Source organism: Felis catus, chromosome D2 (assembly GCF_018350175.1).
Source record: "Felis catus isolate Fca126 chromosome D2, F.catus_Fca126_mat1.0, whole genome shotgun sequence".
Lineage (NCBI taxonomy): Eukaryota > Metazoa > Chordata > Mammalia > Carnivora > Felidae > Felis > Felis catus.
In genome coordinates, this window is record NC_058378.1 from 77,740,893 (window position 1) to 77,753,918 (window position 13,026).

The window sequence follows — 13,026 nt, forward strand, 5'->3', positions numbered from 1 at the left end:
TCACAGAGGAAAAGGATTAATAAACTGGGTGACATAAAAAATATTAACTTCCGCATAATAAATTATATGGCATAAACAATGATATAAAGCAAATGACAAAATGGGATGTGACTGGCAAAGGAGAAATGTTTGAGATGACAACTGCTAATACACAAAGAACTTTTCATCGTGGTTTGAATCATTCTTGTAACTGAATTTTCACAAAACCTATCATCCTGTTTCAGTGAAAGAGGTTCTCTGCATCTCCACGACCTTTTATTTTTTAAGTTATTTGGAAGAAATGTACAAGAGCAAATGACTCACTTGCACAGCCCTTGGTACTGAAATCAAACATTCCCTGTAGAACGGGCTGGCCAGTGTCACTCTATAGGGAGAAACCTAAAGTTAGATGAGGTACTTGCTCATTTAACAGAATCAAGATTAAGTCTCAAAAAGGGGAAGCCGAGACGTTTTATCACGATACAAATATAATGACACAGAAGTTATTTAATTGAATTCTTTATTAAACTGGTTATGTTTAGGGCAGTGCCCTTAAGAAACTAAGAGTAATTACTCATCTGGGAGAAAAAAATTCAGTCTTGGCATTTAGCACAACCATACACAAAAAATTGCAGATTACTGAAGAGTGAAAGGTAAAACTGAAATTCTTAGAAGGAAAGAAAACATTTCCATGGCCACAGAAAAGGCAAAATTTTCTTGAACCCAACACAAAAGCCCTAAAGATAAATTGGACTACATTAAAATTAGGAATTTATGCTCATCAAAAGACACAATTAAGAGGAGGAAAAAAAAGGCAAGGAGTGGAAGAAAGTATCTGTAAAACATGTATGCAACAAAGGATTCTCATCCAGAATGCTAGAAGGACCTCTACAAATAAGAGACCGACAACAGATAAACGGGCCAAAGGCTCGAAGAGACAACTCACAAATGGCCAGGAGACACATGATAAGGCCTTCAACTTTGTCAGTCAATGTCAAAATGCAAATCAACACCACGGTGCACCCCCCACATTCCACTATCAGGATGGGAAGCACCTGGACCTTTCCTCTGCTGTGAGTAAAAGTGTAAATTAACACAGTCACTTAAACGACGGGCGGTAGGAACTGCTATGATTTAGCAGTCCATACCTAGGTCTAAGCCCATCAAAACCTATGATCTAGCAAGTCCATACCTAGGTCTAAGCCCATCAAAAATACCTACATATGTCCAACCAAAGACATGTCTTCACATTACGCTTCCGTTAGCCAAACCTAGAAACAGTCCATCCCTAGGAGAATGGGCGTACAGGCAGTAAGAATAAACCACCTACTGTTACACACAACCACATCAACAAATCTCACAAATATACTGCTGAGTGGAACAAGTCAGTCACAAAATAAAATACAATGAGTGATTCCACGTAAAATATAAAAACAGGCAAGATGAATCTACTGTGGTTATCTTTGAGGTGGGATAATAATCAATGAGGGCATGAAACAGGCTTGTGGGGGGCTGGCATATTCTGCTTCTTGATCTTGGTGTTGGTTGCACAGTTGGAGACTGAAAATTTATCAAGCTGTGCAATTAAGAACAGTGCACATTTCTGTAGACACATCACATTTCAATAACCAGTTTAAAAAAAAAAAAACCCACAGAGAGGCAGCAGAAAGAATTCTTGGAAAATCTAAACCGGACCACTGAGAGAGGACTTCACATTTTTCCTAAGCTCAGTGCTCCAACTAGAGGACCCACGAAGAAGCCAGCTCCCTACACACTTCTATATACCGCTTTTCCTTCACTTCCCAGTTTTATTCCTTCAGACAGATGCCTGCCTTCCACATGCAATGCACATCAGTAAAGTCACTGAGCACCTTGTATGTGCCAGTTAATGTGCTGGGCACCGAGGACAGCGACAGATCAGCCCTGGTTTGTTCGAGGACCTGACAAGCAGGAACCACGTCTGATCACATTCCTCTTGCCTTGGCATCTAGCACGATGTCTTCTACAGAGCAGGCCCTCCACAAACACTGACTGATCACGTACACCTACAAACAACTGGACCGCAAGGAGAGCTACAGGTAACACACTCGGAAATGACAAGAGTTCACAGGACCCGAAAGGCTGCCCCCGGCTTCGCTCAGCGCCCAGGGAGGAGAGCTGGTGGGGGCAGCCAGGAGGAGATACAGAGACTGGCTTCCCTGAAGAAGTGGCACGGGACTGTGGTCTGGAAAGGACGCCCCCAGCTGGGGACAAGAACACGGTGGGATAGGAACAGGAGGCAAGAGGCAGCACAAGGCCTGGCGGAAGGGAGGCTCCAGAGCATGTAAAGTCGTGCCTGACAGCTGGGGAAAGGGGTTGTGGGCAGGAGAAAAGCAAACTTTCTTTTTCAGGAGGTCAGGGCAGAGCTCGGTGGTAGTATTTTCCAAAAGCTCCAGAGACCATGGCTGTTTTTCAAGGACTAGAAATCATGCACTGCACCAAGCTTATTATTTCACTGTGGACAGACGGGAAAAGGAGGGAAAAGACACACGATCAAATACACTTCTATTCCCCAGTTAACATTTACTTTTAGTTAATACGCAAGCATTTTAGGATACTTCAAAATTACAAGTTGTAACTCATAATTCTGATAAACAAAGCCATTTATACGAACTTCAATTCAAACTCCCCCTTATTCTACTAAAATTAAAATGTGAGGAGAGCCTGGCGGGCTCAGTCAGCAAAGCATGTGACTCTCGGTCTCGGGGTTGTAAGTTGAAGCCCCATGTTGGGTGTAGAATTTACTTTACAAGATAAAATCTTTTTTGAAAAAATATGAGTTAATTCAAATCTGGGCAAGCTAAGCATATTGAACTTCAATTTTCTCATTTGTAATGAGAAACTTAAAAACACATGACCCATAAGGAACTGCTTTTTGACTCTGATGTGGCAAATTTCCACCTGTGACAATTTTAGAAGCAAGAACTTGTGATGAGCATGTGAATTCTTTTACCTCCCACGGCCTGCAGGAGGCATCAAAAATCCCTTACTAAAATTATTCGGTGGTCATTTTTTCTACTGACTATGTCTAACTCGCTGGACATTTAACATCCAGAAAAAGAGATGCTGAGTCAAAAACCCCAGAGTTTTGTTCTGTGCTGTGCGTAGCTGATGAGATCATTTGTATTTCTTTCAGACCAACAGTAGCAAAGTCACTACCACGTGTACCCAAATGCATCACCCCGGGCTGCAATACTGTAGTAAAATAACACATGCTAATTTGTCTGGTCAGGAAACTGAAACGCGTGGGAGCTTGTGGGAGCTTGGGGATTTCAACAGCCCGTGATTCTGCAGATGCAGCTTTGTAAACCCCAAGTTTTTCCCGTAGCTGCTTTTGTAACAGTAATGCCAGCTACCTCCTTTCAGGCAAGCCCCTGCAGAATTCCAGAGGTGCTGTCTGACCACGATCGTGCTGAGGCACCGAGCTGAAGAATGATTAATCACAGATGAATTCGCTTTTTGTTTCTTTTCTGACATTTCCGAACCCTTTCTGATGTTTCAACTATCTGATGTCTGGCCATGTCATGCTACCAAAGCAGACTGCCTGAAGTCACTGTTTACTTTGGCCCCCATACAAGTCTGGATAAGAATTTAGTCAAAACACCTCTTTCACATCACAGAATGGCCTTACGGCAGAACTCCGAGAGACAACACGAAGGAGTTTTAAACATTACACCTACCGTCATTTCTATTTACTCCAATTTTTACTTTTAAGGAAATCGGACAGTTTTAAAACGTATGGGAAGGGGTCACACTGGAAGAGTATAAACTAAGCTTTACAGGTAAACATTAAACAGTTTGGAAGCACGGGAAAACTCATTTAAAAAGTGTTTAGAAAACAAACCAGACAGATTTAAACCAACAGCTCGATTTTTAAGAGCATATAAAATAATAATGTATGGCTGTCTATGTATATAAACTATATAACATATCTACATAAGCTGTATAATGCATCTATAAAATAAACCAGCACAAAGCAGCAGCCGCGTTCCTGGCGGTTAGGCAGAGTGAAGAGAAAACCTGCTCAGGTGCTCACCCTCTGAGATTCCCTGCGCTCCAGAAAGTGACTCCTCCCGTCGCCAAGCAGAGTTGTGCTCAGTCAGTTCCCTGCCCCTCACCAGCGGCAGGCTCAGGAACAGACAAGAGGCACAACTCCCAGAGGTAAAGTGAGCGAAGCGGGCCAGGAGGCTTCTTGGTGAGAGATACAGACAACCGCACACACGTCGGGAGCACTGCTGTCAAAGAACACCAGAGAATCACAAGCGTGGGCGAGAACGTGGGGAAACCAGCACCTGTGTGCACAGCCGCCACGGAAAACAGCGTGGTGAGTCTTCAAAAAGTTACACATAAAACTGCCGTATCATCCAGCAATTCCACTTCTGGGAAGATACATAAAGGAACTGAAAGCAGAAACCCCAACAGGTATCTGCACACCCGTGTTTGTAGCAGCATTACTCACAATTGCCAAAAGGTGGGAACACCCCGAGCGTCCGTCAGCCGGTGAGCCCATAAACATAATGCGGCATATGGGTACAATGGGGTGTTATCTGCCTGAAAAAGGAGGGAAATTCTTACACTTGCTACAACATGGAAGAACCGTGAGGACATCGTGCTAAGTTAAATAAGCCAGTCACGAAACAATAGCCAGTGCAGGACTCCAGTCACAGGAGGCACCTAGCACAGTCAAATTCAGAGACGAAAGCAGAATGTGGTCACCAGGGGCTGTCAGGGAGGGAGCGGGGAGCTACTGTCTCACAGATACAGAGTGTCAGTTTTGCAAGCTGAGAAGAGTCCTGGAGATGGATGATGGTGGTGGCTGCACAGCCACACGAACGTAACCTCTAGAACCTCTAGGACGTAGCCTCTAAAACCGTACACTTCAGAATGGTTAAGACGGCCAATTTTGTTACATATATTTGACCACAATAAAAATATTTGTTAAGAAAAAGAGAGGCACAGGAGAAGACATAGCTCTTTTCTGATTCTAGCCACTACTAATGGCCTGTGATGCCCGAATGGGCAACCCAAATGTCCTTCTGGGCACCACGAGAGAAGCAGAGCTGGAAGACAGGCGTCACCGGGCTCGGCGGCCAGAAAGCTGCACCCTCCCCGCCTACTGTGGCAGGAGGACTCCTCCAGGGAGAGACTCTTCTAGGTTGAAAACACAATTTCTGTTCATGTCAGCCAGCTCCTGAGCCCCCAAACTGGCACTGATTTTTGCTACAACTATACCGAATCCCATGAACATGGCCATGATTATTACAACAGCTAATGTGAACACTAATAACATATCAAGAAATTTCCTTTCATTAATGACTATTTTCAGCTCTCATTCAATTCATCTGTGACTATCCTATGCCTTACTTCTAAGACTATAGGCCCAGACAAAACACATCTTACTCTGGGGCGCCTAGGTGGCTCAGTCCAGTGAGTGTCTGACTTTAGCTCAGGTCATGATCTCGAAGTTCGCGAGTTTGAGCCTTGTGTCAGGCTCTGTGCTGACGGCTCGGAGCCTGGAGCCTGCTTCGGACTCTGTGCCTCCCTCTCTCTCTGCCCCTCCCCTGCTCACACTCTATCTCTCTCAAAAACAAAGAAACAGTGTAAAAAAAAAAAAAATTAAAAAAACATGATCTTACCATGCAATGTTTTTGTAAATCAATCTTTTACACACACATACACACACACGGAAAATCATAAGAATTCATTAAAAATGCATGTCAGAGAATGTGATGCACAAAAATGATAGTGCTATAAGCTACCCAACCACGCACACTCCGAGAGGAGAATTACAGCAACGTGCTCCACTTACGTAACTATGAAGACGGCCACGAGATGATTTTCATCTTGCAGTGTTCATCACTAGCAAGACAAGCAAAATCAAAACACATCATCATGTCAAGAAATGCATTGTAGGCTCGAGTCAGGGTATTAAATGAATTCACCTAAGCCAACTCGGCACATCTCTAGGTATGAACGCATATGGAAATGAAGTGACTTTGCCAAAACTCTCACATTGAGCCATCACAAACTTCTCAGATCAGTTCGGCTCAATTCAGGGTCAATTCTGAGCCTGCACAGCTCAACACAGAATGATTTCTATCTACATGGACATCTCCACCTCTAAGTGATCTCCATCCTACAACATGTGTTTCAGTCGTCTGCTACCGAGTACTAAACCACTCCAAATCTCAGTGGCTGAAAACCACACTAATTTATTATTCCTCGTGATTCTGTGAGTTGGCTACAGCTCAGTCAGGGGGTTCTCGCGTCGGTATCTCTCAGGCTCAATCAAGGTGGCGGCATGCAGCCAGAAGCTCGGCGGGGGCTGAAACCCCCGGGATGCTGCTGCCATCTCTGTCCAGCAGCAGTCGGCCCTTTTACATGATGACGGCTGGCTCCCCCGGCAGAGGAAGGGAAAGCTGCCAGCCCTCTTAAGGTGTGGGCCTCAAGCCCCCCGAGAGTTCGTTCCGTGGTATCCTGTTAGTGCAAGTCACAAGGCCAGTCCAATTGAGGGAAACAGAGTCTACTTCTGATGGACGGAACAGCACGCACACACCAGGTGAGAGGAACTGACGACGACACCCTTGGAAACCAGCTACCGAGCCACGGTCCTCCCTACACATGACGAGAAACTCGTCACTTCGGCATGCCTTCGTGAAAACCCATTACTCAATAAAAAGAGAGCAGGTAAAACCCGCTCTTCTGCGTACCCTGGACCTGCCGTTACATGCTTTCACTTGCTCTACTTCATATAATCGGTGTACTAGACGGTAAAGGCTGTAACTGAACAGGCCCAAATCTACGCGAGAAAAATCCAAATGAAACATTACTCTGGTCTCAGGTCCGGTTCGGTACCCCTGGGCGCCACTTCGCGCACTGTGCCATCTACGTGCCCCCTTGGCTGTAACCTCCATCAGGGCGGGGCATCCGCACCGTTTACAGCTGTATTCCCAGTGCCTGCAGGATCTACGACACTGCCCCTTCTCAGTGACCGAAAATACGCCTATTTGAAGATCTACTCCTTCTTTCTTTAATACCCAATAGAAAACACTTCCGTCGATTTTTCAATGTGGCAAAAACACGCCGTTACTGATGCTTTAAACACTTAGCTATGCTCCAAAGAAGAAGATATACTTTTAACTACCATTGTAGTTATAAGCTAAATTTACCCTCACTAAACCTTGAAAACGAGAGATTTTACAATAGTGTGCCATTCATTTTCTGTGAGTTATCTTTTGCTGGTGTCTAGTTCTGGACCCTCAAATTGCAACGTGAACTATTCATGCCGGAACCGGCATCTACCTTGCGATTTTGAACAGCACACTTCTAATTGAGAATTCCCACTTTTATAAGCAGTTGTGCTATTCCTTCATAACTGAGAGTTCTCATTTGCTGAAAATATAATAAAATATCCTCTGGTGAAACGAAAATATCTATAAGTGGAACAAAACAGCCATTTTATTCTGCCCACAAACATGTGAGCTCAGACTTTTTCGGCCCTCAATGGACAAGGCCAAAATGAAGAGACACCCTGTGGCACAACACGGGACTGATTCCTGAGAGGTTCGCCACTCTTAGCACCAACCCCAAAGAGTTCAGTGTCACTTTCCTCCACACAAAAGGCAAGTGTCCGCAATTCTACAAACTTCCATAAAGGGAGGCAGAACTGGTGTGAACTAGCATAAGCCTCTGCTTCTCCCCAGCATCTGAACTAAACTAAGAAGTCTGGTTAATAGCACAAGCAGGCCACTTGGAAATTTGGGTGCCATTTATCAGCATATAAACACAGAACCTTGACAGGTCTCAACGAAAGCACAGGTAATGATTCTGTGCATGCTACCCAACTGGGAAGGTGCTATCCTATCAGTGCAAGAAGATTCTACACTCAAGCTGAGATAAAAACACAATATATCCTGGGGTGCCTGGCTCGTTGTTGGTAGAGCATACAACCCCTGACCTCAGGGTTGTGAGTTCAAGCCCCACACTGGGTGTAGAGCTTACTTAAAAACAACAACAACGATATATCTCATTTCTACATCATTCCCATTTTACAGCTGCAAAAACCAAGACCAGCTATAGTTAAGCAACTTCTCCAAAGTGTGGCACACTCCTGTACTGCCACCTCCCTTCGATGCCAGAGTACTTAGCGGTATTCCATGATATCCAGTCATAGTCCGTTAGAACTGCCTGCGTGTCTTAACGAAGTTCTAACCTATTTGCTAAGCAGAAGCTATCCTATTCACACTCAGTGAACACTTGTGAAACAAATGAGGGAGTTTCTCACTATTCTACATGCTTCTCAACCCTCAGCACTAGTATTGCTTCTCATGAAGTCAATAAATGTCTACTGAAAGTTAAACATCTCCTGTGTGGCAGGCACTGTTAGGTACTTGCATACGTGACGAAGATAAACATCACGAGGGTCTCACGAGCATATGCACAGGAGACAGGGAGACAGACTTGAATTTTGGAAAGAATTGTAGACTGCTAAGGGAGGAGGGGGTGGGGTGGCTGGGTGGTCAAGTCTAGCCTTAGTGTCCAGTACAGGTTATTGGAGCAAGTGACCGCTAGGCTGCGGAACGATGAATGAGGAGTTTGCAAGCATGGAGGATGGAGAGGGGGAGAGGGGGAGAGGGGGAGAGGAGGAGAGGGAGAGAGGGAGAGAGGGAGAGAGGGAGAGAGGGAGAGAGGGAGAGAGGGAGAAACAAGAGATCAGTAAGGGTAAAAGGAACACCAGCTGAAAGACTCCAGTCACTCAGCTTTAGACGTTCCAGGACCCGGGTAACAAAGCGTAGATACGAACTTCTTCAGTATGAGTGATTCTCACTTTAATAAACAGAAAAGAGCCAACTTTAAAATGAGAAGTAATCATTTTTCCAGTTCATTATTAGGCTCTGAGATGTGAAAAATTAATCTGGTGTGGTGGTTCTCAAGCTTGCCTTCACATTAGAATCCTCTGAGCATTAAAAAAACAATTGATGCCCATGGTTGAGCCCCAAATCTTAGAAGATAGGGCCCAAGTATCAGTATCTTTTTAAAGTTCCCCAGGTCATCCTATGGGGCATCTGAGTGACTCAGTTGGTTGAGTGTCCGACTCTTGATTTTGGTTCAACTTATGATCCCAGGGTCATGTGATCGAGCCCCGCATCAGGATTTGTGCTAAGTGTGGAGCCTGCTTGAGATTCTCTCTCTCCTCTCTCTTTCTCTCTCTGCCCCTCTCCCCCATTGGAATGTGTGCACACGCTCTCTCTCAAAAAAAAAAAAAAGTTCCACAGGTCACCCTAAAGTACAGCCAAATGGATGACAGCAACAACTCAAAAGCAAAGCAGCACTGAGCCTTGGTCTGGTCCTGAAATGACCCCTCACCTTCCCATGGGCTGACTTCCTGTCAATCAAATCTCAGCCTCAATATGACTCCTCAGAGTGGCCCGCCCTGACCCCGACTCTAAAGGAGCCACACCTAGTATGTGCCACATAACACAGTGCTTATTCCTGACGTCTGTCTTATTATCTTGCTGTAGGTGTTCCAACAGAATGGAAGTTCCTGGAGACTAGGGATCTTGCTGCATTTCCAGTAGGAGGTCAGGAAGTACTTTATGAATGAACGAATGAAGTAAGCCAGAGGACAGGTAGGCATGGGGGTATCTCTCATGGAAATGGAATTTAAAAAATAATATCCTGAAGCTATAATTCTGAGAAATTTCGGTTGCGTACGATTAAGCCAGACTGTCCGAACGGCACGGAGAACATTTTTTAATTCTTAGCTAAAAACTAGACAAGCCAGATGTCTATTTCCAAGCAGAGCTCTACCTAAGAAGGAGACTGAAGAACACACAGCATTTACTCTGGACTGGAGTCAACAAAGGTGGGATTAAAAGTCTTCATGCAGAGGGAAGGGGGGATGAAAATATGGTCACCATTTCCATGAATAGCAAAAAAAGAAGAAATAGGTCAAAATATGGAGCAATTAAGATTTGAGCTTAGGCATGAGGAAAAACTCGCTGAGGGAAATCCTGCGACACTACAGCAGCCATTACAGATGAGAAGTAAAAGTGAAATTTCTGCGGGTCCCTAAGACTGGCAAAAAAAATGCTTCCATTTAGAAGGGTCGCGCACAAGTACACAGAGGAAGATGAATATCCAAGATGGCTAGAATTTTCTTCTGATTGTTATTATTGTACTACAATGTCTATAGTACCTGAGTTTCCCACCTGAGCTTCTTTAGATCTGGTACCACAAAAATGAGCTAGAAGGAAAAAATACTAGTAAGAACAGTACCAAGTAAGTATTTTTGGAAAGCGGAAATATGTCCATGCTTTTCCTTCTTCATAGAATATATGTTTAGGGGCATCTGGGTGGCTCGGTCAGTTAAGCATCCGACTTCAGCTCAGGTCATGATCTCGCGGTTAGTGGGTTTGAGCCCCACGTCGAGCTCTGTGCTGATGGCTCGGAGCCTGAGGCTTGGAGCCTGCCTCGCATTCTATGTCTCCCTCTCTTTCTGCCCCTCCCCTGCTTGTGCTCTGTCTCTCTCTCAAAAAATAAATAAACATTTAAAAAATTTTTAAAAAGAACATATGTTTGGACCTATCAACTAAATTAATAATGCAGGCATAAAGGAAATATTCGAATATTAAATTCACGAGTTACCTACGATGTACACTTAAATATGAGATGAAATGCCAGCAGAGTGCCTTGACCAGACTACCTGGGCTGTCAGCATAAAACCAGCAAGGTAATGTGTATCACCCTTCTTTCAAAGCCAGTTCTGTTAGATCCACAGCTTCTAACAATGGAAACTTCCCTTCCCCATACTTTCCGTACTTAACATCAACACTCTGGAACCATTTTTGTTCGTTCCCATATATAGTTAATCACCAAGTTTTACAGAGTATTCCTTTGTACGGGCGGGGGGGGGGGGGGGTGGGGGGAGAGGGAGGGGAAATTTACGGGTTAACAAGATTTAAGAGATCTACCAACCAAACTGTACAGGCCTCGTCTGGGTTCAAAGTCAAACTGCAAAACAAACGGACACTGACTAGATACAGAAAGGTACTTAGAAATACCGTTAATACTTTTGAGGTGTGATGATGAGACTGCGTGTATTGTCAAAATGCTCTTGTCTTTTAGAAATACACACCATGAACAGATGAAATGATATTCTGGATTTGTTCCAAAATAATTCAGAAGATGATGGAGGAGGGAATGGGGAAGAAAGAACAGATGAAACAAGAGGCACTGATGGGCTGAAGCTGGATAATAGGTACACAGGGTTCGAGTACACTTTTCAATTTGGTTTATGTTTTAAAAATTTCCCTACCTTAAAAAAGTCATAACTTACATATTCGAATATGTTTTTTGATGTATAAATGCGGTGCACTTGGCTGGGAAAAGGGTTCCCAGCTGCCTAAATAACCTCAGAGAAGCTTTCAAGTCATTCAGAGTCCTCTGGTTACCCATTTTTTATAGGCCTAGGCCCTGGGCAAATCCTTACTTCTCTGCTTCTCTTTGCTATGTGCTTCCCCATCAGCCCTACTCTACATCAGGCCACTTACCAAACCACTGGCCTGACCTGCTTTCGTGTAAAATGCTTCCCATCTTCACCTAGATTACAAATTGTCAGAGGAAGATTCATGTTTACATCTTTTTGCCTCTTCAGAGCTTAAAGCAGTGTTCTAAGTAGAGCAAAGGTGCTCGGTTACTGCTTTTCAGGTGGGCAGGATATAGGGAGTCTGCTCCTTCACACTTCTCTGTACTTCCCAGAGTTTTTACACACAGTAGGCCACTAATCCTTAGGAAACACCAAAGAGTTTCATTAAAGAGAATATAAAAGGGAAATTCTGAAATACAGTTAAATCTCACAACAGGACGATGAATTACAAAGTCAGAGCGGTAAATGCCGTGGTTCTCACTACAGAAAGCTTAATTTCTGAGGCAGCAAAGCGTTATCCTTAATTAACCCATGTTCAAAGCCCAAATCCTGTGCCCTGAGACAAAAATTATATTAAAGATTCATCTTTCTATAATGAAAACCTTATAAACATTTGCATTACTATTATTATTTTTATTATTGAAAATACCTCACTGCTTACATTGAGCTCCAATTTTTCTGGACTGTGACTGGGTCCAAAGGAAACAAAGCTAAAACAGAAGGGAGGGACAAAATAAATGGGGCCGGGGGGGGGGGGGGGGGGAAGGGTCAGGATCCACCCGGAAATGGTAGATTCCTACTAGTGGGTATACCCCAAGTAAGCAGGGCCCTGCTGAATGTTCCAGAATCCCTGGGATTTTTAAATATTTGGTTAATTTCTACAGATTAACCTGTATTAAGCAAATATTAAGCACCTATGTGTCCAGCAGTGTTCTAAGCCATGAACAAGCCAGATTTCACGCAAAGTTCACGGAATAATTCATGACATACATTCGAAATACGCAACCAAGTTAACCTCAAATGATGAGAAACCAGAAAAGCACTAATTTTCATGAAATGTATGTACAAGCAGACACGTGAAAATCAGCTTTACCTTATATTTCATCTTGGGACATGAATGAATGTAGAAACCCATATAATAATAGCTGAGTTGAGATGTTTTCTGATGAAGTTGCCTCGTAAAAGCAATTTCTCTGCCAAAAGAAGAATAAAGACGAAGGCACAGTGAAATCTAGCTCCGATATTCAAAGTACTGTGTAATCTGATGTCCAATATCTGATGAAATCTGAAATTGTGACATTAGGCTATGAAGAAACTCCAAGTGTTGAAAGAAAAACAATTTCAAAAGTACTGTAAGATAACTTTTATTAAAAAAAAGATACAACAACACTACATTAGTTTGAGCAAATGCATCTAAGTTCATGCTTTACACTTTATTGAGCAAAAATTCAAAGAGCATAAAAGCAGAGATCTATTTAGTACATTACTCATTATCCCCTGGAGTTCTCAAAAGATTAGGTTTATCAAGTTAAAAACATTTTCTAAAACTCAAAAGCCAACACATTTCAGGAAAAATGACT

General features: G+C 43.5%; 1 protein-coding gene across 18 annotated transcripts in view; it reads right to left on the bottom strand.

The window, feature by feature from the left end:
- Window positions 1-13,026, bottom strand: part of ATE1 (arginyltransferase 1) — a 154,480-nt gene that overhangs the window by 66,176 nt on the left and 75,278 nt on the right. For 17 of the 18 annotated variants that reach the window (XM_023241027.2, XM_023241028.2, XM_023241023.2 and 14 more), the window contains one exon: window positions 12,540-12,639. In XM_023241027.2, coding sequence (XP_023096795.2) covers window positions 12,540-12,639 — 100 coding nt within the window. Of the gene's footprint in view, window positions 1-4,458; window positions 4,570-12,539; window positions 12,640-13,026 lie in introns of those variants that run through there. The other variant, XM_045040764.1, reaches the window with a different exon arrangement.